The sequence below is a fragment of the Betta splendens genome, chromosome 21 (genome assembly GCF_900634795.4).
Source record: "Betta splendens chromosome 21, fBetSpl5.4, whole genome shotgun sequence".
Classification (NCBI taxonomy): domain Eukaryota; kingdom Metazoa; phylum Chordata; class Actinopteri; order Anabantiformes; family Osphronemidae; genus Betta; species Betta splendens.
Window position 1 is genome coordinate 16,391,818 of NC_040899.1, and position 22,756 is coordinate 16,414,573.

Sequence of the window (22,756 nt, forward strand, 5' to 3'; positions counted from 1 at the left end):
ATCGGACAGTGTGTGCTAGTAGTTCTCAGAAAATGAAGAGTACACATGAATGAGTGACACATTATCCTTTATTTAAGGAAAGGCTACATCAAAACAATTAATTGAAATAATTCAGAATGTACTGTTCCCTGACCAGTTTACCATTTCTGTCATCTGGAAAAATGGCTACATTCTCCCAGTCAATATCAATACCAAGTCTTGGGGCTCTCTCTTTTCTGAGGCTGGCAATATTATGCAGCACAGTATAGGCCACAGCCACGTCACAGCCCTGTCTGTGTAGACTCTCAGGTGGTGCAGGCACTGAAAGCCTGAATTCAGGAGCCCAAAGGTCATTTCGATCCGAGCCCTTGTTCTGGCATGGTTATAGGCCTGTTGTGCTGGGGTTTGGGGATCTGCCAGGGGTGTCAGCAGGAATGTGTCACAGACATAGCCTTTGTCACTCAACAGCGCACCAGAGAACTCACCTGTGAATATAAAATCATTCTTGAAACTGGCTGGGAAAGTCTTCTGATGTGTGCTTAAAAGTTGGAGGTGGCTTACCTAGTGAGAGTCTCTGGTAGAGTGTACTTGACCGACAGGTTCTGGAGGTATGGACTGAGCCAGGCCATTTTGCCTCTAAATCTGTAATAAGGCAGTCCGCATCACAGATCATCTATACAACATGTAGGCAGTTATTAAGGTCATTAAATGCACAGATTTAATCTATGTAGCGGTGATAGCTGTAGCTGTTGATGTACTGTAATCTCCCTCATATTCCCCTGGGGGCCATGTTATAAGGACATGTTTGCAATCTAATGCACCAATGACATTAGGGAAAGCTGTAACACAGAATAAATCTCCAACTTTAAGTGTCACTTAAATGTAATATATATTCTTGGCATCTTACCTGCAATCTTGTAAAACTCCTCCTTGATGTGAAGAAATATTTTGTGGCGAGGGAACGTGATGAAGATGTGAGCAAGTGATTTCAGTGCTAGACAAACAGTTCTTATTGTGCGGCAAATTGTGCCTTTATTGAGGTTCTCTGCATCTCCAACTGAATAAAGAAACATGCCACTTGCAAAGAATTGCAGAGCTATATAGTCTACATAGCCCACCAATAGTCTGCCACCCTACACGAGTGGAGCGGGGCCTACCCCATCGGCCCACCCATATCCTCTGGCACCACATCGAGCCATCAAAGTGAAGGCTCTGTCCACTGGCCCCACCGGAGGCAGCCTCCAAAGTCCTGGATAGGTGTGTATGACTAATGAAATTAAAACGGCAGAGCATCCCACTTACAGTAGGATGGACGCTTTGGTGGAACTACTTTCTAGTAGCAGTATTTTTCTTATTTCTTTCACTACTGCCATCTACAGAATCTTACATTCCTGCACCCTCTTCCCCTCCTCTCTCCCTGATCCTCCAGCTTTGAACACACTCCTCAGACACACATCTTTCACTCCTGCTTCCTTCATACTCCTAAAAATGGCTCCCTTTTCCCTCCTGTATTCATCGCATATTTGAATGACGGCCTCCACTTCCTCTACCCCACCACAGAACTTGCATCGCCCATCAGCAGGTCTCCCATCAAATATAATGTGCTATTCAGATAAGTGTGCCCGATCCTTAACCTACTTATATAACTTGCTCTCTTCTCTTCTTTTCTGGTGATATTTACAGTAGGTCTTTTTCCTTGTAACTTCTGTCCTCCTCCTGTTCCTGTTTCCATATAATGATAGATACAACTTTGTTCTGCAAACAGATGCCTCTTTAAGGAGTGTTGGAGCTGTGCTCCTGCAGGGTCCACTAGATGATCGACACCCTGTTGCTTACATTAGTAAGTTGCTCCCCAGAGAGGTTCGCTACTCAACCAAGGAGATGGAAGTCTTACGAGAGTTCATTAGAGACTGATCATAAGGCACTACAATGGCTTGAGAGAATGAAGTATACCAATGTTGTTTTCACATTTATATATTTACCACTGTTTCATACTTGCAAATCACAATGTTTGCTGTATGTATTTTTACAAGTGCCTGCATACACATATTTTATATATTTAAATACTCACTCTGATACATGTTAAACTGCTGTTATCTAAATTATTACCACTGTTTACTTTAAAACTAAAAAAGTATTTATCAATACGCTGACGTGTATGAATATTGTTTCAATGAGAAAAAATAATTTCCACTTCACAACTGCACTTATTCTTCTAGTGGAAGTAGAGTCGAAGGCTCTTCGACTCAAAAAGAAAGAAAAGGAGTTGACACGATGAGCTGTCAGGTTACTACATAGTGACAGCTGGTTTGGGCACGCAAAGGCGAACTGCGGCTCACGTAGCCAAAGTAATATACCGATGACGGTATCTATGTTCCTTCAGGGGGCTTCGTAATTTTAGGTTGTAAAACCAGCCTGTACCTTACGGACATAATCTCTAAGTCATCCTAAATAATAGATCTCATGCTAAAACTAATAACATCAGTAATAGGATCTTTAAAACCATGACACTAAATAAATAAAACTGTCCATTTTTCAAGACATGGTCTGAGACGCCTTTCAATACAGCTGCTCTGCGCTGAAAGGAAACACTTATTATTTAACCATGTACGAATACACAGTACATTATACCACACAGTGAATCATAGTTGATCCGATCTGTCGCGTTCTGTTCACGTTCTTAACTTACGTTAACGTCTTTATATTTCAACTCAGGTGCGTTTTGTTGGAGCCGCATTTAACGTGGTTGATCCCTAGTCAAATAAATTAGAAACCTCTATCATATATAACAGACACCAATACTTATCTAATTAATACAATTAAATTACATCAAGGTACCAAGAATCTATAGTGATACTATTCGTATGTTTAACGTCTGAACTTTATTCCTTTCCGGAGGATATAAAAGGGACCAGGACGAAAGCGATCACGTAAAGATGGCGCTGTTCATGTTGAGACACGGGCGCAGGTTTCCGTCAACGGTCCGCTTCACCAGCGTGTTTTCAAATAAAGGTGTGGTTCTGAACCGGTCCAGTAGAACCAGGCTACCACCTCCATCACCTGTCGCCGTGGCAGCAACAGCGGTGCGCGCGTGCAGCTCCCACGAGCAAGAACAAGCAAAACAGGCGATTAAGAGGTTCGAGGTGGTTCCGGGTCCCATGTTTTGGATAAAGTCTCGCATTTACTACTTCCTTATTAAAACCTTCTTTGATAAAGACTTCAACGTTAAAACGTTCATCGAGGGCGCGACAAAGGTTCGGAAACTTTGAGTTTGAGCGCGTGCGGCTCCACGTTCCTGTTAACGTGCTGTTGTTGCCCGTTGCAGGCTTTCTCCCATGTTTCCAGGCTGCAGTTTGATGCTTTAGAGGGACTTGTGGCTAAAGAGGTGAGTATGGGAGCAGCTGTGCACAGTTAAACACCACTGGAGACTCACTGCAACAGCTCCAGGTTCCACACCTTCTGCTGAACCACTTCCTAAAAGACTCAAAACGTCTAAAATGCATTAAGCTCTGCTTGCGGTGTTTCTCTGGAGTTCTGCAGACTCTGTTGGTCTTTGTGCGCTGTTTTAATTCTTTGACCTCATTTACACAGGTGTGGAGCTTTCAGGTGAATTCTAGACAAGGTGTTAACATTAACAAATTGTACCACAGGAAACAAACCAATAGCTGGCCTCTGCAGTTTCATTTCCTTTTTTTGTTTTGCAGCTACTTGGACCCATGAAGCTAAACTACAGGTGGATGCCTTTGCACGAAAGGCAAGGCCTTGCTGCAGATCACATCATGAGCGCAATACCAAACAACGTGGAATTCTACACAGACACGCTTGGTCAGCATGTTGTTGGAACTAAAAGAGCATCACTTTCTTTTGGTTTCATCACTGTGTCCTCGTCCAGTCAGTCTTGTGTTTTCAGGGAGGAGGTTTGTGGATATTTGCGTGCATTTCTACTATTTGACAGCATATGATGCTAAACATAATATTCCAGAAACACACCTCTTCCAGGTTGCTGGCAAAGAGGGAACTGGGGTTAAGAGTCTTCGAGTTGCAGTTTACGAGTTAGTACTGTTTTTGTGCGTGTTGGACTTATAGAAAGTCTAATATCCTTTAGTAATTATATTTGTAATTTTCCTGACAGATTCCGAATGGAGCTTAACACAAAGGTGCGTCCACACTGGATGATAATAACGCTGCATCACTCGATGAGGAAACCCAATTTAGAATCAAAGCTGTAGAAGTCCTTCAGATCTAAGTTCAGTGAACTGAGGAGGAAGGAGAACGTGACTACGCATGGAGCAAAAAGAGGCAACACTTGACTGGAGAGTCAACCACATCTGTCTGCACCTATTCATCTTTGTCTTTCACCTTTTTATACTGCATTAAACTTGATGACCTTTTGATTTGGCTGATGTGGTCTGTTTAATGACTTGGTGCAACTATTAAACCAGACAGTGAGTAAAACTAACAAACTACACTCCCCTATACACTTCTATGATCACAAACTCCAAAACAGCAGCTCTGCAATTCTTCTTATATTTTTATAATACATTTTATTTAAAGGTGCCTCTCGCAAAACGAGAGGAGTGAATTGACATGTTGAATGTCAGAAAGGTGATAATTCTACTGAATGTTGTTGTGGTCTTGGTCACTGCTGTTATATGTATTTGTGTGATTAATGCAATAAAGTAGCAGTAATTAACTTTGAACCATCAAATTAATAGTACATTTGATGGATAACAGGACATATTGAGATTAAGGGAAATAAGGCAGGGGATCAATTTGTTGAAGAAGTTACAAAAAAGGATGACATAAGTGTTACAATGAAGCTCAATAGAACTGAAATTAAGAGTATAATTAAGCAAATGTTGAAGGAAAGCCAGAGGAGGTAAAGGGCCAGAGGATCTAAATGATGCAAGGGCAAGTCAGAGAGATAAGATAGTTATCTCAGATTTGGACACACTGGACTGAATAGGGAAGCGTGGGATGTGTTATGTAATACTGGGAAAACCTAAAAGACAAAAGAGGTACAAAATTTAACACATTAGTAAAACACCAGATAGCAGGAGTTGGGCGATGTGAAATGTTACCACGTTTGGCTCTGGATTCTGAGATCATCTACTCTAATACGGAAGATATGAGGGATTTGTTTGTATAGTCAAGTAATAACGGCTTGGAGTCCTAGTCCTCACACAGACCACTTGGTGGCGGTAATGCACCAATGTAATTTTTGCCAACCGCCAATAAAACCGAAAAAGAAAAAGACGATGTCGTAAAGATGGCGCTGTTCATGCTGAGACGTTGTTGCAGGTTTCCGTCAATATTCAGTATCACCAACGTGTTTTTAAATGAAGGCATGGTTCTAAACCGGTCCAGTAGAATCAGGCTAACCCCTCCATTACCCGTCGCCGTGGGAGCAGTGGTGCGCGCGTGCAGCTCCAATCAGCAAGGGAACGAGGAGAAGACGATGGCCGTCATTGTTGATATCCCGAACCCTGTCAACTGGTTAAAAAACCGATTCTGCTGCTTCCTCATCAGAACTTTCTTTGATAAAGAATTCAGCATAAAGGAGTTCACAGAGGGAGCGAAACAGGTTCGGAAACTCAGAAGCAGAGTTTGAGCGCGTGCGGCTCCACGTTCCTGTTAACGTGCTGTTGTTGCCCGTTGCAGGCTTTCTCCCATGTGTCCAGGCTCCTGTCAAAGGGACAGTTTGATGCTTTAGAGGGACTCGTGGCTAAAGAGGTGCGTATGGGAGCAGCTGTGCACAGACTTACTGCATCAACCTCTGAGCTTCCTGGAGCCTTGCGTATTGTTGGGCTCTAGATGAGTTATCATTTCTACTTTAGTAATTGTTAGAATATGAGGATGCTTCATGTATTTTCAATGTAGTGTGTCATCTTTATTTTTGTAATAATCACTCTCATTTATCTGTTCTTGAAGTTAATCGGACCGATGGAGGAAAGTTACAACCGGATGCCTTTGCACTTCAGGGAAGCCCTCGCTGCAGAGCCTGATGACATTATGCATGCATCACCAAAAGATGTGGGAATCTATTATGACGATGATGGTCAGCATGTTGTTAGAACAATGTCAAAAATTATAATTCTTCGGTTCCTTTCTTCATAACATCATTAACGGTCAGTCTTGCGTTTTCAGGGAGAAGGTTTGTGGTTGTTCAGATGCAGTTCTGGTATTTGACAGAGACGGGCATCTCTGAAAATGGAGTGGAGGGAAAGCGTATCTTCCAGATCGCCATTGGTACAAAGAATAGGGACACGAAGAGTCTTCTAACTGCACTTTATGAGTAAGTACATCTCTTTGTGCATCTGGGATACAAAACATTACTTCAAGTGACTAAGAATCTTCTTTACTGCTCATTTCCCTGGCAGATTTCAAAGTGAATTTACTGAAGAAGTGCCACCGGACTGGACCATAATAAAGCTAGACCACTCCTCCATTTTCAAAGAGGGTTTCTAATTCAAAGACTTAAGTCCCCTCAGTAGTGAGTTAATGAAATTAGGGAGGAAGGAGGACACAACTACACCAGAGTAACAAGAGGCAGCGCTTTGCTGGTTAGTCAGGGGACACGTGAGTCAGCATCTTCGTCTGCGCCGCCTCTGGATCTTTGTCTTTCATCTTTTTTATCGCATTAAACTTGATGACATTTAATTTGGACAATGTGGTTTATTTATAAGACTTCAAGCAGATCAAGCAGGGTTCACTGACGAGCACTGAAAACAAACACAAACATCACTAACCACATTTACTTCCACCTGTTTAGTATAACTCATTCCAACACAGGAACTCTGCCCTTAAATCTAGGTCAGAATGTCTCGGTTTTCAGCTGCCACAAAGGTGATCACATCTACTATAATTATGAACTAAGTAGACTTCTGTGAACAGCAGTGCAAATTATAACAACTGGTAATACATGAGGGAAGGAGGCACCATGCTAATGATGTAGATGTGGCAAAACTGGCTATTTGCTTGATATTATGGTTATCTGTTGCTAATAATATTTGCAAAATGGTCAAGTTTAAATGATTAAGATTCTGTATATGTTTATTTATTTAAGGGGTAGCACCGGGTTTCCAGGGAACATTAACCAAATCAGAAAAAGCACTCTCAAATATGTATGTAATAGTAAACATACATAGCCTTTGATTGAAGGGGTGAGTTTAGCTCCAGACATCTGACATCAGCTGTTGTTTCAAAAATGTTTTGTAAATCATCACAGACAACAACCAGTTAGCAATAAAGAAGGCCATTACATCTCTAACTAAACAATGAGTCCAAAATGTACATGTGAATACATGTTAATAAATGAAAATCACCTACAAAGTACTCAATGATAAAGCTCCTTCTTATCTTAAAGACCTCATAGTTCCTTATGCTCCCAGCAGAACACTTCGTTCTCAGAGCGCTGGGCTACTTGTGGTTCCTAGAGTGTTTAAATGTAGAACAGGGGGCAGAGCTTTTAGCTACCAAGCTCCTCTCCTCTGGAACCAGCTCCCTCTTCAGGTTCGAGAAGCTGACACACTCTCCACCTTTAAGATTAGGCTTAAAACCTTCCTTTTTGATAAAGCTTATAGTTAGAGATGGTTCAGGTCACTGGCAATGATTGTTAGTCACAGGAACCATCTCTTAGTTAAGCTGCAATAGACATAGACTGCTGGGGGACCTTGTCTCTTTCTCTCCAGTAGTTGTGCTTCTCTCTCTCTCTCTCTCTCTCTCTCTCTCTCTCTCTCTCTCTCTCTCTCTCTCTCTCTCTCTCTCTCTCTCTCTCTCTCTCTCTCTCCTTCACTCTGTCCTCAGCTACAGGTATCATTGGACTCAAAGTTTGGTGTCTGTGATGGGCAGCTGCGGATCAAACCATCCTGTCTGTATCCAGTCCCTGGTCCAACCGTCCTGTCTGTACTCTTTTGTTGCTTGTTGTTGCTTGTTGTTGTTGCTGTGCTTTTCTCTCTCTCTATCCCCTCACCCCAACCGGTCGAGGCAGATGGCCGCCCACATCCAGTCTGGTTCTGCTGAAGGTTTCTTCCTCGTTAGAGAGGGAGTTTTTCCTCTCCACTGTTGCTGTCAAATTAAATGCTTGCTGTATGTGGGATTTGTCGGGTTTAGTTGTGTGAGGTCTTAAACCTTACTTTGTAAAGTGCCTTGAGATAACTTTGTTGTGATTTGGCGTTATATAAATAAAATTGAATTGAATTGAATTAAAAATGCTTAGCTCGTATTTACAGACATTGCATTCACACAACTGGTCTTTTAATTTTTAAGTAAATTTTAAGCAGGTATTTAATTGTACTACTACTATGTAATCATGTTAATAGCAGTATTTGTTTTCTTACAAGTTATTACTAATGTTTCTGGATATAGTTCAACTCAAATGCATGTGTTGCCATCACATCCCTCCATGCATGGAATATTTCTTGACCTTATCTAAAAGCATGTGTTCTTTATGTCAGCTCTGAGATGTTGACGTTGACAAAGATTGAGGCAGGAGGGATTGCTGTTCCGTCTTTAGATAACAGGTGTATGTGACGATATCCTGGGCAGAGAGAAGATTCAGGTTCCGTTAGTCTTTCAAGTCCTTCTGGACCTAAATGTCTGACAGACGAGTAACAGCTGGTTCTGGTGACCATTTGTTGTTCTCACCTGCTTGGATGCAGGTAAATGGAAGCGTGAGCTGTCCCATGAAGTCGTTCCTCGAAGCTTTATCATAATCCTCCACCACAAATCGTACCAGAGCCAGTTTAGGGGTGTGGAGGATGAAATTGAGAGTTTCATTCCACACCGGGTTAAAACCTGCAGGAGGATCCAGTTGGAGTGAACCGTGACGTGACATTTTTTATTTCAAGATTCATGTTTCCCTGTAGTAACTCACCGTTGTTGTTGATGTGGCTGGTCTCCTCTCGGGCCTGGTCCTGGGGCAGCCCGTAGATCTCCACCCTGACCAGAGGGTCTACAATGGAGCCCTCTTTCTGATTCACCTTTGGCAGCTGCTGTCCGCTGATAACCTGACAACCACACATTTCCATTTGACACACAGAAAACACAACACTGTGTTTTTCTAACATTACACTAATGTTAACGTTTCACAGTAACAGACAGTAGTACCTTCCCATTACAACCACAACCCTACAAACGCATAGATATGGACCTGTATGGACAAACGCAGGGGCCTGTAGTTCTGCTGCTCCTCAGGCTTCTCTGGGCTAAACAATGTGGAGCTGTCTCTCATGAAGTCAGGCTTGATGACATAGCCACAGCAGCCATTTTGCCTGAACAGCCCATCGTTCAGATCCATTTCCAGACCCGCTGTCTGGAAGTTCAGGGCCACTTGGGGAAAAGGAAATAATTCAGTTCACATTGATTCTTTTTGTTTGCGGTTGCTGTACGGTATCACATACAGTACAGTAGTGTAGCTGTACAGTAGTACAGTAGCATGCCATGTAACAACGCATCTGTACTGTTCCGGTGACTTTTCTGGTGAAAAGATTTTTTAAATTTCCACTGATCAAATTTAAAATAAGGTCATTGATTGTCCTGTTCAAATTGATGATATATATTTGGCTAATGTTCAAAGGCAACAAGCTCGATTGAACTGGCAGGCGGCAGCCTCCTCACCTATCTGGCAGCCTACGCTCCACATGTCCTGTGGGTTGTAGTTGGAGGAGTCTGTCCTGAGGCCACTGGGGTAGATCCTGCTCAGCTGTCTTGTGTTGTACTGCACAAACTCTCTCCCTGAAGAGAGGATTGAAGTTATAATGATTTAACCCAGGTCCAGTTAATAAATTTTACATGTGTTTTTATAAGTCATTTTCATCTAGCCATCTAGCCAGATACAGAGAAATAACCAACATAACCATGTTTTAGGATGATGGATGATTTTCACTTTCACCAAGACTTGTTTTTCAGTTCTCTACCTGCTTCTCTAATGAGCCTCTTGGCTTTGGATTCAGAGAATGAAGACATCTCATAGCATTTGCTGTGTGAATAAGCGTGTTCGAAGCCATGGAAATGCACACTCTTGCAGTAAACCACCAGGTCTGACAGATCCTGGGACACTTTGGACTTTGATTTCTGCAGAAGTGGAGAATAAAGTGGGAAAGTCAGCAAGTCCTGTTGGTCAGTCTTGAAAATTATGTTACCTTCTGTAATTCCATCAGTACTCAAACATGTTTCCTGCTAAACTTTAGCACCATCCTACTCTGCTACACATTCACAACCAAACATGTCTAAAAGAAAAATATTTGAACAGCATCAAACTATATGTTTATGAAGTGTGTTATGCAGATTCACAGCACCTATTAGCCTTCCAGCTAGAATAGGCTCCAAGTAAGAGACATTGCGTTTCCAACAGCTGGCAGAATCAATGTTTGTTATTTAAACATGCTGAAGTTGTTTAGGAAACACTGGGATTACATGATTCCCTCCTGTTTAGCTATTTAGCACATTCAATCCCCAAAGGTGTTTTCATCTTTGAGGGACAGGAAGCACCGCCTGTTCGTGCTAAATAAGCTCTGATGCCACTTACACTGACCTTATCATTTTGAGTGAGGCACTCAGCAGGTGGCTGTTCTCCTGAAGGGCTTTCACCATCACAATCCTCTTCCTCATCACTCACTTCATCTGTCATGGTTTCATCAAAACAGTCTTCTAAACCACCAATCTTCTTGGCTTTCAGCAAAATTTTGCCCTTTAATTGCTGTAATGAAGAAAAGTAAACATTGGCTACTCTAAAAGTACAATCAAGGCTAATTCACTGGGTTTACCATGAATAAACTATTGGTATTTACACTTTGTATGTTTTAGAACATACAACATAGCATGTTTGTGCAATGTGCTCAGATCATCCAGGATTTATGTACAGATTTACGTACAGCTTTGACCTGTACGTAAGTTAACAGTTTGGAGCAACACAAGAAAAGATGCCACATCCTCGAGCAGTGAGGGCTGGACCAGCAGGATAAGAACAGAGCCTCAGACGGCATCATGTTCAGGACCCACGCTGCTCAGGAAAGTCCCGCCTCCAGCACTTTACTGGCTCCATGCTAAATGCAGCTCTGTTTCATTGGTGTCTTCAGGGGAATCACCCTAAATATTTGCGTTCTATCACTTGGTGTTCCTATTGATTGTTCTAAGTGCGCTGATGGAAAGAGTTCTACTATTGCTTTACTACTTAGTGGAAGAAGATAACAAGCCACAGATCAACTGTTCTTCTTTAAAATGTCCATGCGTATCAAACTTCCCTCCTAACTCTGGTTCAGTTCATCACCAGGAGTGTTTGTATTGACTCAAACAAATCTTTGACTGAGGCTTTATAACAAACTAATTGTTTGTCTGTATTTTGATGTGGAGAGTGTGACTCAGAATCAGGCTCAGCAACAGAAGTTTAAGGTTGTTGTTGTAAATCAACTAGGTCACAGGGTCAATGAGTCCCTCAGAGCCTGATCCACCTTCATCTGAGAGCAGCTTCAGTTGAGCCTTGCTGTATATTTCTGTATTTTCCCTGGTGTTTGGACTAAAGCATTGCACCAGATGCATACGCATTACATTTCACAAAGGCCTTTGTGATTTCCAGGAAATGTCTGATATTGACTTTGGACACGTTCCATCCTTTAGGGCAAACTGTCTCACATTTGGCACAGGCATTTTCAGAAAACAGTGTACATCACTAACTTGTAAAGTCTAGTCCAATAAAGAAACCAAAAAAAGAAACCATTAATTAGGATGTTGTCTTTATCAGTTTCTCGGTTGATGCTTTCACAAAGGTAATGATTTTATGTTTATTTCTGAGGTCAAGTCAAAGTGGAATGCATTATATTAGATTGGTTCTGATGTTTGGTTTCCCTCAAACTTTCATGTCATTCATCTTTCATGATTAAAGGAGAACCTTTGGCACAGAATATCAAACAGATCCTAACCTCTGGAGAAGGAAGCTGCTGGGGGATCTGTCCATCCACCAGCGTGGTCAGAAGCATATCACCCAGGATCAGCTTAAGGTGCTCTGCCATGACTGTCTGCTGCTCCACTCCACAGTGGTTCTCCAGGGACAGGATGACGGGGAAGTCTGACGCCTGCCAAGCAAGACAAGACGAGGACTAATTTCTGCCAACCCAATGGAAAATGGCATTTTATAACATTACTGAGTCGTGGAATAAACTGGGAAACTGGAGATGTGAAGCATTCTAGAGGTTTTCATGTATTTCGGTCTTAGATTCGATTCCAGAAACTGCTCCGCTGAAGACACCATGTCTGGGCTCACTGACAAGAACCAGAATTTCATTAGGCGTATTAGAATGTCTGTTTCCAGGAACAATGTTATTCTAAGCAGGTCAGATAACGTTGCCTTCGTAAATAAGATCAAGCCCCTGATCTGCAGCCCGTATGTTTGATTTAAAGGCGCCCACCTTGAAGGCGTACTCTTTGACTGTTGAAATGACATCTTTAAAGAGGATCTTTGAGGTCAGAGTGTGACCATGATACACGATGGGTTCTCCATCGCTGCCGTCCCAGCAGTCCACCTCCACGCAACGGCAGCCTCGCTTCAGGGCCCTGTCCATGTAGAAACACTATGTAATTACACACAAATGCCTCGGCGTGCTTCAGATGGGTTTGATATATCACAGCTTCTCTGAGGAACACTGGGTCGAGGACTAGCAGGAACTGACACTGACTGTCTAGTGCTGCTTCAAACTGCATAGACCCTAGCCTCACTGTATGTATGCCTCCAGGCTGCTCTGTCCTCGTAGCTGGTCCTCCAGAAGGTAGGTGTTGTGTGATGATGAGATGAAGTAGTGGCTGAGTGGTTGGCTCATGTCCTGGTGCAGCTCACGGTGCTCAGGTTTGAATATGGAGCCATCCTGGGAGCACAGATACATCTGGAAGCCGTCTAATGACATGGCACCTTGCTCCTTGACTACAGAGGACATGACAGAGGTGAAAGGCCAGATTTATATACTCTGTGTGTACTTTAGTCCAGTCTAACTGTACCTGACTCTGACGTTTCGTAGCAGTCAATGAGCTCCTCCGCATGCTGAGCACTCCGCTCTCCTTCCTGTTGCTCAATTCTGAGGAAGTTCTCCAGCTCCTCCAGCATTAACTTCTCTCCATCTCCAGAGTAATCCTGGAACACCTTCCATACTTCATCCCTCTGCGTCAGGATCTTATAAAAGTGAACAAACTGCTCTATTTCCAAGGAGCCACTCTCTGACTTATCAGCCATCTGCAGATGAAAAGACTTTAGTGATCAGTCTTCACATCAGGATTTCACAAAACACTGTCTGGGTTTAGGCAAAATTTTACCGTGAAGAGATGGAGGGCATAGTCTTCATTCATGTCAACATTCATCATCTTCAGCAGTTTCCGAACCTCTTTGAAATTCATCTTCCCATCCTTGTTTTTATCAGCTTTGTGAAACCAGTCCCAGACCCATGTGAGAAAACGCTGAGGAAACTCCCGCTCAGGTGATTTATGAAATACAGCAAACATCAGAGTAACCACTAATTCTCTAACACAGGAAAGGATATTGGTCCAGCCGTTCCTTCTCATCCATTGTTTGAACCTTGTGAATAAGCTTGCGTACCCCTTGAATCCAGGCCTGGGCCTCCTCTGGGGAGTCAGCCACAAGGTCCAGGTTGCCCTGGCGACCATGAAAGACCAAGGTGAAGCAGAGGTTGGCAGGGAACTCCTCAGCGATGCTCAGCAGGAGCTCGGACTGGTGGCCCTCACGCACCGCCTCCACTTCTGTCACTGAGACTGAGACATGAGCAGAATGTGGACAATTCAAACTGTATGATGAATCCATACTCCTAAGGTAATGTGCTACTTTGTGCTGGTTAACTGAAGCTTCAGTACTCACAGGTGGAGTGGCCTTTTCCTGCCCATCGGGACTTGTACCAAATCGTCATGCCATCCTCCAAGAGGCGGAAATGCCGCTGCTTCTTCCACGAGCGGGACTTAACCTTCCTCAGGGTCGATCCTGCCATCATCACTTTGATGTCTGGGTCATCTTCAGTTCCTGCACAGAACATGTCTGAATGGTCTGATCACACATAAGACACAGAGTTGACAGGAAATGTGAGGTTAATTACAAATGAATTTCACTACTACTGATTCTTACTGTGATCATAAACCTTCAGTCTGAGTGAATGCATTTACTCACGGGAAGCTTCAGGCTCCATTGTTATGCTTGGTTCACACCAGTGGAAAGTTGCTACAAAGAAGAAGCAGATGTCAGTGGCAGTTCCTGTGGCTTTTCCCTGAATCCAAACTAAACATTTACTCTCACACAAACTAACATACACTTCTTCAATCTGTATGTTAATCTAGCTGTTCTATTAATGAAGCAGTATAATATTCATCTTGTGCTCAAATTTAAGCACCCTAATATTTTATTACTTTATGGAGATTGAGCAATTTATTTGGAACAACTTGGTCAGTATTTTACTCAAGTAAACAACTCAGAGTGGAGCCCAGGACGTAGAGTCGCAGTCTTACACGCCACTCTGCACGTTCTCTACAGCCGCCACCCACTCTTAGTCTTAGTTATCGCATAGAGACTGTGTCTGCTCCCCGACAAAGATAACAAATCAAAGAGGAGTGACTTACCAGAATTTAATAAACATCAAAACAGTTCCTCTTACAGAACAAAATAACAGTAAGTTAATAAAGTGTGGTTTATTAAATGTCAGATCTCTCTCATCTAAATCCTTGTTAATAAATGACTTGATAAGTGACCATCACATAGATCTGTTCTGTCTCACTGAAACCTGGCTGCAGCAGGATGAATATGTTACTTTAAATGAGTCGACTCCAATGAGTCACATCAACTATCATGTTCCAAGATGTACAGGTAGAGGTGGAGGAGTAGCAGCAGTTTATAAATCAGATTTATTAATTACTCCTAAACCTAAACATAGTTATAACTCATTTGAGAGCCTCACTCTGAGCCTTTCTCACCCAGACTCTAAAACTCAGAAACCAGTTGTGTTTTGTATTGTTTACCGTCCTCCGGCTCCATATTCAGAGTTCTTAACTGAATTCTCTGAATTCTTATCTGACTTAGTTCTTAGCACAGATAAAGTCATTGTAGTGGGAGACTTTAACATTAATGTAGTTGTTGACAGCAACTGTCTCAGCACTGCTTTTAACTCATTAATAGACACTATTGGTTTTAAACAGCAGGTAAATGAACCCACTCAATATTTTAACCATACCCTCGATCTTGTCCTGACATATGATTATGATAATTTAATAGTTCTTCCCTAAAACCCTCTGTTATCTTACCATTTCCTAGTAACTTTTGAATTTATCATAATTGACCTTGCAGCAGCTGGAAAGAAATGTTACTATAGCAGATGTTTATCTGACAAACCTGTTGCCAGATTCAAGCAGATGTCTTGTAGATACACAGAGGAGAACAGTCACCTTAATCCTTATGAACAGGTTGACTGTCTTGTAGATGATGCTGCAGCTTCTCTACGTACAATGTTAGACACAGTGGCTCCTCTGAAGAAGAAGACACTGAATCAGAGGAGGTTAGCTCCGTGGTATAACTCAGAGATCCGCAGCCTAAAGCAAAGGACCAGACAACTAGAAAGACAGTGGCGTTCCAACAAAATAAATGTAAACTGCATTGCATGGAAGGACAGTCTAATGAAATATAAAAAAGCACTTTGTGCTGCTAGAAAAACATATTATTCCTCCCTAATTGAGGAAAACAAAAACAACCCCAGGTTTCTTTTCAGCACTGTAGCCAGGCTGACAAAGAGTCATAGCTGTATTGAGTCTACTATCCCCTTAAATCTCAGCAGCAATGACTTTATGAACTACTTTACTAATAAAATTATCGCCATTAAAAAAAAACACTCAGCAGCGACCTCTTCCAAATGACAGAAAGCACTATCTAGATCCATCAACTTTAAATTCACCAAGCGTCTTCCCCATAACTCATATGGAGTTAACCTCAATAATATGTTCAACTAACCTTGTCTCTTTCTCTCCAGTAGTTGTGCTTCTGTCTCTCTCGCTCGCTCTCTCTCTCTCTCTCTCTCTCTCTCTCTCTCTCTCTCCTCCACTCTGTCCTCAGCTACAGGTATCATTGGACTCAAAGTTTGGTGTCTGTGATGGGCAGCTGCGGATCAAACCATCCTGCCTGTATCCAGTCCCTGGTCCAACCGTCCTGTCTTGTTGTTGCTTGTTGTTGTTGCTGTGCTTTTCTCTCTCTCTATCCCCTCACCCCAACCGGCCGAGGCAGATGGCCGCCCACATCCAGCCTGGTTCTGCTGGAGGTTTCTTCCTCGTTAGAGAGGGAGTTTTTCCTCTCCACTGTTGCTGTCAAATTAAATGCTTGCTGTATGTGGGATTTGTTGGGTTTAGTTGTGTGAGGTCTTAAACCTTACTTTGTAAAGTGCCTTGAGATAACTTTGTTGTGATTTGGCGTTATATAAATAAAATTGAATTGAATTGAATTGAATTGAATTGAATTGAATTGAATTGAATTGAATTGAATTGAATTGAATTGAATTGAATTGAATTGAATTGAATTGAATTGAATTGAATTGAATGACACTTTTTCTTCATTGTTCAGATTGTTCCTGGTTCAGTTAGTGATGTCATATCCATCACCTTCTACTTCTGTTTCTTCTACTGTAAGATTTAAATACTGCGATGACACAAGGTAAACAACTGAATGTGAAATCAAGAGGACATTAACAGTCTGGTCTTCATGTAAGAGGCAACATTTATGTCTTGATCTAGTCACAGCAGATCATTTAGCGGCTGCAAACAGAACTAGACACTTGGCAGCTGTTGCCATCTGTGTGCTGACAAAGGCATTTACACTTACATCCTTATTGTTTCTTAGTACCAGCCCCCTTCCCCTACCAGTGGAGTTCCAACAGTGATATGATATAATGGGATTTAAAAAAAGCTTAATAAAGGAAGCCAGCCATGGTTGCTGTGTTCTTTAATATCGTTTTCCTGCTCAGGAAACAGATGGACCATGAAAGTGAGACCTATTTTGCAAATATTCTTAAAGTAATATGCCCTTTTATATTCAGAACTTGCTTGGCTTTTTCCTTTTAATGCCATTCATGACACCCTTAGTTTAACATTGTGCTGTTTAATTTTGTGGTCATGAGCAAGTGTTTTGCATCTGTGCTGTCTTTGGGCAAGATGAGTCACACCGTGTAACTTCTTCAGGGGAGTCAGCTGACCACACACACACACACACACACACCTTGGTATGTGTATCTCATTTTCAGTTGAAAAACACCAGGAGTTTGCCCAGAGTAAATTAGATTCAGGGACAGAAATAAGAGATCTCAAAGCATCACTGCCTAGATGCAACTGCAGCTAAATGAAGGCGTAACTAGTCAGGAAAAAAAATATATATATAAGAGATAAAATATAAAAGACACTTACCAAAGTACAGACCTCACCACAGAGTCACTGTTGGATGCGGAGGCACCTAGGGAGGCACCTCTCCCACCCAGGGCTCAGCTTCGACCCAGGCTGATTCAAGAGGCTGTCTGGGGAGGTGTGTATGCCACACTTACTCTGACATCCAGACTCAAGCAGAGTCCACAGAATGTTAGCTCAGCTCAGGCCCTTTAAACGATGGGAGTGTCCTAAAGCAAATCTGACTCAGTCTCTCCCCTCTCTTCAGGCTGCACTGCTGCCTGCTGGAAATCTGACTCCCTAGTCAGCACTGCCTTGAGCTGGTATGTTCCACTCCCCCTGCTCCTCATCCTCTTCTTTCTGCTCCTCACCAACCCAACAGCTTTCCTTCCTTCCCTGCCACTCCCTCCCTCTTCTGCAGATGCAGACAAGAGAGCATAAACTGAAGGATACTCTCCCTGGTTCTTTCAGTCTCCCTCTCTCGTCCTCAGGGTAATTGTAGAAGCTGTGCAGAATTCGGTACGTCTTTTTCTGCATTAGCCCCGATCACACAAATTACAATTCAGTAAAGAGGTGAGGAAGAGCAGAGAAAAGAAGCTAAAGAATAAAACAAAGAGTAGTTGTGCATGAACACAATCCCTCTATATAGAACTAATGTCAGGTCAACAGGGGACAGCACCTCAGGCCAAGTCTAATATCTGAGTAACATCTCATCAGTCAAGCGCACATTTTCTTAGGACATTACAGACTGACAGTTTAGATGCAATGTTTTTCTCATTGCCAAGTCTAACATACTTTTCTGTGTTGAGAATGTTTTTGATGTGAAAATGCATAAAGATGGAAAATCCACTTTTCCCATCCCCAACATCCAACTGTTTCTACACTTGCAAAGTTCCTGTCTGAGACCTGAACAGCTAACGAACAAAAACACACAATGCATACTTAGTAAGATCTCCCGTGGGGCTCACACTTGCTTTTAGCAGAAGGCTGGAGCGCCGGTGTTTCCGTGATCCATGATGTCGATCCAAGTTGTGAGGATAATGGAACTTATGGGGCTACACAACAATCGGCTAATGTACCGGTAAAAGGAAATAAAGAGTCTTCAGGGAGGAGCGCTGTTTAATGGAGCACTCTGGACACAGGTGAGTCACCTTCTCATCTGAGAAACACGCAATATGCTCTGAAATTATTGTTTACTTACTCCATGACTGCTCAGTGGTGAAAAATGTGTCCAGGTCAGGTGTATTCTGCTGATGCCTATGCTGGGACAGAATACGCAGGTATAGAAATAAGATGCTATTTTCTCCCCTTAAACCATTTCATGTGTTGGAGGTGCTAAAGCGTACTTCAAATAAAGACCCTCCAACCTGGTACCACTTATGTCCATGTACACTATTCACCTTTGGGCATCACACCACTTCCCCTGTTAATACACACCATGTTTCTGTGTCACACTAGACATATATGGCTTTAACAAACACAAAAGGCGTGTTTAGAAAACTGCAGGAAAAAAGAAACAGGACATTTTCATGTTAAACTATTTCCTATAAGCATAGATCTCCTGATGCTATATGCATGCTACTATCTGGTGGGTAGAATACAGTGCATTAATAAATTATCAGTATTTTTACTGACAATGCATTTAGGTCTGTGTATGTGCATATATAGTTTATTAGCTGGACTGCGTACCAATCCAAAAGTTTTGCAAAAGACACACTTGAGAATGAGGCAACCAGTCAAAGGTAAGATTTAAAAGTCTTATTTGAAATGGTAGAAACAAAACAAGTCAAAAACAGTTCCTATTTTGAAGTGGAATGTTGCAGCTGGTTACAGTGATAAACTGGATAAGAGCAACGTAGAGTAAATTCATTAGGAGGGCTGAAAGACACTTGTTTCCTCCCTTCCATTATAACTATCAGTATCACTCAACATGTTTCCAGACATCCAGATCATTACGTCCATTTAACTGGAGAAACACACCATTTGCTGGCTGCATTCTGCTTTACACTTACTCTTTTTATCTAAGTGCGATGTATATTTGTGCTGCATTTCTGATTTTCAGTAATGTTATCGTCCCTAACCTGTTCATGCCCACCATCCCACGGTCGAAACAGTGAGTATTTAAGTTATTGTTGGTGCACCTTTTCAAGTGGTTTAACTGTTAGATATTCTAGCAAGTCAATCCCATTACCGATTTGGAAGTATATAGACAAACCATTATATGAAAAAAAGCCAACATAGTTTTCTAAAATATTAATGGCACTATTGGCTTAACAAAAGAAACTCACCAGTGTCTAAGGTCTGGTGGAGATACTGACATACTGGCATTTACCCAACCAAAAGCAAACAAATCTCCATCTAGTCCCTTAACTTCAGAGTTTTAGGCAAAATACAAACTCTAATAAGTGTTGAAAGAGTCCTCCTGTGTCAGTAGACACTTTAACCCCATTACTGTGGAGCCAGGGGGATGCCTCTAGCATCTGTGACTTGGCCTTCTTGTAGATTCTTCACCAACTGTGCCAGCCAGCGCTTTGTAGTGGTGTCATCCTTCAGCACCTGGGCAAAGGTGCTGTCTTTCAACTGGTCTGGTAGACACTGACGCAGTGCTTCTCTAGCCCTGGAGAAAGACAAAAAAAAGCTTTTAATTCTAACATGTATACTAGTCCTTACAATGATTAACTATATTTATATATAACTAGCATTAATATAAAACTAATTTGATTTAATATATAGAGATTGCGTTGTTGTTCAATACAACTCTGGGTGATTTCCCCAGTAATGAGCAGCAAAGCAAGATTGACACACACACACACACACACACACTGAGCAGTGTAGACTATCACTAATCTGTAATGTTTGAAATCCTACATCATGACATTTGAAAAAGATAGACGGACCACACAGGACTCAACCTGAAATTGTGGCCTGAGACGTCAGGAAATACTCAATCCAAAAAAGTGCATTTATAATGCACAGAAACCTCTCAGGGCTATTAAGACCCACAGGAAAACCATTCACCAGAACTCTACGCTCTGTTCTGGATTTTATAGTTTATCTGCGTATGTAACCAAGCAAAACAATCTGCATTTTAGTGCAATTTCCTGACTATGGCGGACCACAGAACAAAATGTTTTTAACTAAATCAGTTACAGCACAGCTTATATTGGTAAAATCCTACAGTTATATCTCCATTATGTTTAAACTGACCAAAGTTAAAAGAGAATGAATCCTATACTGTACACAGGGCACCACTATCAAAAGCGTTACCTGAGATTGTCCGAGAGGCGGAGGTAGCAGCGAACCACATGCTTCAGCAGACGTGCTGAAGGTTCTTTTGAGAGCTGCAGCACCATTTTACCCTGCAAAGAACAAATACAAAAAGATCACTGTATGTTATAACTGCTTCCATAGGATAGGAGGATAGGAAATCCAATCAAATTCAAGTGTATCTCAAGGTACACTTACAAGGATCATGGCCACGTGGGAGAAACGTTCATACGTCTGACATATGTAGGCCAGCCCTGTGTCATCCAGCAGAATCTTCTGCAATATGAAAGTAGCAACCTGCCAACAAAAGTGAAGAACGTAGAGCTGAATCACCCTGTCAGGCACTCATGTACTTATATATTTTTATGTTTAAATATTCAATTTCATACTAAAAAAACTAGTTCTACTAAACTTACGGTCTTGGAAAGTTCGCTGCCTGATTCCATGATTCGAAGACAAAGTGGGATGATTTCAGTGGTGAGGAGGAAATTAATTACTTCCTGTTCATCGGTTTTGACCAAAGCACCTGCAATAAAAACAGAATGACTAAAGATACCAATATTCAGAATCAGCATTTATTCACCAAATAAGGCTTACCTATGACTCCGAGGCTGGTGAGCCTGAGGTACTCAAAAGGTCGAGTTTTGCTCACAGTGTGCAGAAAAGGGTAAAGGAAAAGAGGAATGTGAGCAGCAAGAAAAGCTGATCTGGTGTGGAAAAAGAAGCACTTTACTCAGTATGACTAACAACAGAGAACACGTGATAAATATTCAACATCAGCCTAAAGACTACTTTTATAGCCACATGGTCAGGGATTAAAACTGAACATCATCAGGGCCCCATGAACACAGTCTACCATTACTACTACTACTACTACTAGTACTACTACTACTACAAGTACAAGAAATTTGACAATAGTATGCAATTTTCTGGTCAATTAAACACCCCATTACCGTGTCTCTGGATGTGAGGCAACACACTGCAGTAGTGCCAAGGCATTGCAAACTCTGTTAGACTGATGAGCTGTAAGTGTTGGTGGATTTATAGATGGATAAATATTCACAATCTCCTGAAAAATGAAAGCAAATTTGAATTTGATAAAATTGAAACACTTGTGATTAACGCAACACCCACTCACAGTAGGTACTGTTGGCGATGGCTTATACCTGTAACAAAGCAGCAATGGTGCCACAGGAGTGCCAAAGCATGGGGGCCAGATCCGGTACAGACTCTCGTTTTTTGCTTAGCTCAAGCAAGGCGTTTTCTCTGGTCTCCGGGCTGGATAACTCATTGATCCACTGGTAGATCTTCTCTCGGTCCACCTGGGCCAGAGCTGTGACATTAGTCACAGCCTGTGCATGCAAAAATAATGAAAAACAATCTCATTCATCATCGTCATTGCAACCCTATTAGATCGCAAGCTAAATCATATGAAATAATAATAATGTTCTTTTAAATTATAAAAAAATTAAATACATTTGGTTAGGAACAACCAGCAGTCATTATACCACAGTATGAAATTAAATACCTAAGACGTATTCAAACCCATATGTCACTTCACAGACTTATGCAGCTTTAATATGGTTACCGTAAACAAACAAGTAGTTTAACTACCACATAAGTGGTTTAAACAACCTTAGAAATCATGTTAACGCTAAACACTTATGGTGATTTTAACTCACCGTTGACGTAATAAGCAAGTTGTGTTAGGAAAGTTAGCTCAGAGGAAGCACACAGTAACTATGAGATACTCACTGCTCCCGTCGCCAGCATTCTTAGAAGCTCCGAAAAATCCAAACGTATAGGGAACTGTGATGTATAAGCTAAACTGTGGCGTAAAAGTTACAGACAAGGCTGTTGTGAATCAGGGCAACGGAATACAGACGCACAGATACACGATGCTACCGTTAGCTGCTAGCCTTAGATGGAATCCAGTGTCCGTCTAACATCACATTCGCGTCACAAGCGGCGTGGCTAAACAAAAATAACGGACTGCTAAAACGTCTCTATTTACATTTGAGTTAGTCAATTACACTTTCAAAAACGCAAAACTAATAACCAGTCGTATAACGCTAACATACTCAAAAAGCGAGCAATGGAGGTAACCTAAATA

At 41.8% G+C, this 22,756-nt stretch overlaps 4 protein-coding genes across 7 annotated transcripts; 2 read left to right on the plus strand and 2 right to left on the minus strand.

Annotated features, from left to right (window-relative positions):
- The first annotated feature begins 2,890 nt into the window (after positions 1-2,890).
- Positions 2,891-4,373, plus strand: LOC114847265 (m-AAA protease-interacting protein 1, mitochondrial-like). 3 transcript variants are annotated; one of them, XM_029136806.3, is made up of 5 exons: positions 2,891-3,233; positions 3,305-3,364; positions 3,684-3,896; positions 3,962-4,031; positions 4,112-4,373. In XM_029136806.3, the coding sequence occupies exons 1-5, from the start codon at positions 2,916-2,918 to the stop codon at positions 4,153-4,155; spliced, it is 705 nt and encodes a 234-aa protein (XP_028992639.1). In that variant the 5' UTR covers positions 2,891-2,915; the 3' UTR covers positions 4,156-4,373. The 3 variants fall into 3 exon arrangements, with proteins under 3 accessions (XP_028992639.1, XP_028992640.1, XP_028992638.1); XM_029136805.3 differs by having other exon boundaries at positions 2,892-3,233; positions 3,979-4,031; XM_029136807.3 differs by lacking the exon at positions 3,962-4,031.
- An 841-nt stretch (positions 4,374-5,214) lies between these two features.
- LOC114847776 (m-AAA protease-interacting protein 1, mitochondrial-like) lies at positions 5,215-6,639 on the plus strand. Its single transcript, XM_029137815.3, has 5 exons — positions 5,215-5,563; positions 5,641-5,712; positions 5,911-6,037; positions 6,127-6,274; positions 6,360-6,639. The coding sequence occupies exons 1-5, from the start codon at positions 5,249-5,251 to the stop codon at positions 6,445-6,447; spliced, it is 750 nt and encodes a 249-aa protein (XP_028993648.1). The 5' UTR covers positions 5,215-5,248; the 3' UTR covers positions 6,448-6,639.
- plcd4b (phospholipase C, delta 4b) lies at positions 6,635-17,750 on the minus strand. The gene is made up of 17 exons (XM_055504809.1): positions 17,401-17,750; positions 15,350-15,483; positions 14,138-14,188; positions 13,835-14,017; positions 13,501-13,731; positions 13,279-13,406; positions 12,967-13,198; positions 12,691-12,892; positions 12,384-12,528; positions 11,898-12,050; positions 10,514-10,678; positions 9,897-10,053; positions 9,598-9,714; positions 9,131-9,309; positions 8,855-8,987; positions 8,626-8,775; positions 6,635-8,518 (listed from the first exon to the last, which is right to left on the minus strand). The coding sequence occupies exons 3-17, from the start codon at positions 14,154-14,156 to the stop codon at positions 8,427-8,429; spliced, it is 2,286 nt and encodes a 761-aa protein (XP_055360784.1). The 5' UTR covers positions 14,157-14,188; positions 15,350-15,483; positions 17,401-17,750; the 3' UTR covers positions 6,635-8,426.
- A 1,369-nt stretch (positions 17,751-19,119) lies between these two features.
- cnot9 (CCR4-NOT transcription complex subunit 9) lies at positions 19,120-22,754 on the minus strand. Of its 2 annotated transcripts, none has more exons than XM_029135969.3 (8): positions 22,399-22,754; positions 21,810-21,995; positions 21,597-21,712; positions 21,241-21,350; positions 21,060-21,169; positions 20,842-20,940; positions 20,644-20,735; positions 19,120-19,993 (listed from the first exon to the last, which is right to left on the minus strand). In XM_029135969.3, the coding sequence occupies exons 1-8, from the start codon at positions 22,414-22,416 to the stop codon at positions 19,825-19,827; spliced, it is 900 nt and encodes a 299-aa protein (XP_028991802.1). In that variant the 5' UTR covers positions 22,417-22,754; the 3' UTR covers positions 19,120-19,824. The 2 variants fall into 2 exon arrangements, with proteins under 2 accessions (XP_028991802.1, XP_055360785.1); XM_055504810.1 differs by having other exon boundaries at positions 22,326-22,754.
- Between the last annotated feature and the right edge of the window lie 2 nt (positions 22,755-22,756).

What these genes read in the sequence shown, in the direction of transcription:
- plcd4b (XM_055504809.1), bottom strand. An exon ending in GAAGGAACGGCTGGACCAAT is followed by an intron (nt 13,407 to 13,500) that starts ATCCTTTCCTGT and finishes GTTTTCTCACAT; the next exon opens with GGGTCTGGGACTGGTTTCAC. An exon ending in GAGCGTAGGCTGCCAGATAG is followed by an intron (nt 9,310 to 9,597) that starts GTGAGGAGGCTG and finishes CTTTTCCCCAAG; the next exon opens with TGGCCCTGAACTTCCAGACA.
- LOC114847776 (XM_029137815.3), top strand. Translation starts at nt 5,249, where the DNA reads ATGGCGCTGTTCATGCTGAGACGTTGTTGCAGGTTTCCGTCAATATTC. An exon ending in AATCTATTATGACGATGATG is followed by an intron (nt 6,038 to 6,126) that starts GTCAGCATGTTG and finishes TTGCGTTTTCAG; the next exon opens with GGAGAAGGTTTGTGGTTGTT. An exon ending in CTTCTAACTGCACTTTATGA is followed by an intron (nt 6,275 to 6,359) that starts GTAAGTACATCT and finishes TTTCCCTGGCAG; the next exon opens with ATTTCAAAGTGAATTTACTG.
- LOC114847265 (XM_029136805.3), top strand. Translation starts at nt 2,916, where the DNA reads ATGGCGCTGTTCATGTTGAGACACGGGCGCAGGTTTCCGTCAACGGTC. An exon ending in TCATCGAGGGCGCGACAAAG is followed by an intron (nt 3,234 to 3,304) that starts GTTCGGAAACTT and finishes TGCCCGTTGCAG; the next exon opens with GCTTTCTCCCATGTTTCCAG. An exon ending in CTTGTGTTTTCAGGGAGGAG is followed by an intron (nt 3,897 to 3,978) that starts GTTTGTGGATAT and finishes CACCTCTTCCAG; the next exon opens with GTTGCTGGCAAAGAGGGAAC.
- cnot9 (XM_029135969.3), bottom strand. An exon ending in GCCTCACATCCAGAGACACG is followed by an intron (nt 21,351 to 21,596) that starts GTAATGGGGTGT and finishes TTTCCACACCAG; the next exon opens with ATCAGCTTTTCTTGCTGCTC. An exon ending in CACCAGCCTCGGAGTCATAG is followed by an intron (nt 21,170 to 21,240) that starts GTAAGCCTTATT and finishes TTTTTATTGCAG; the next exon opens with GTGCTTTGGTCAAAACCGAT.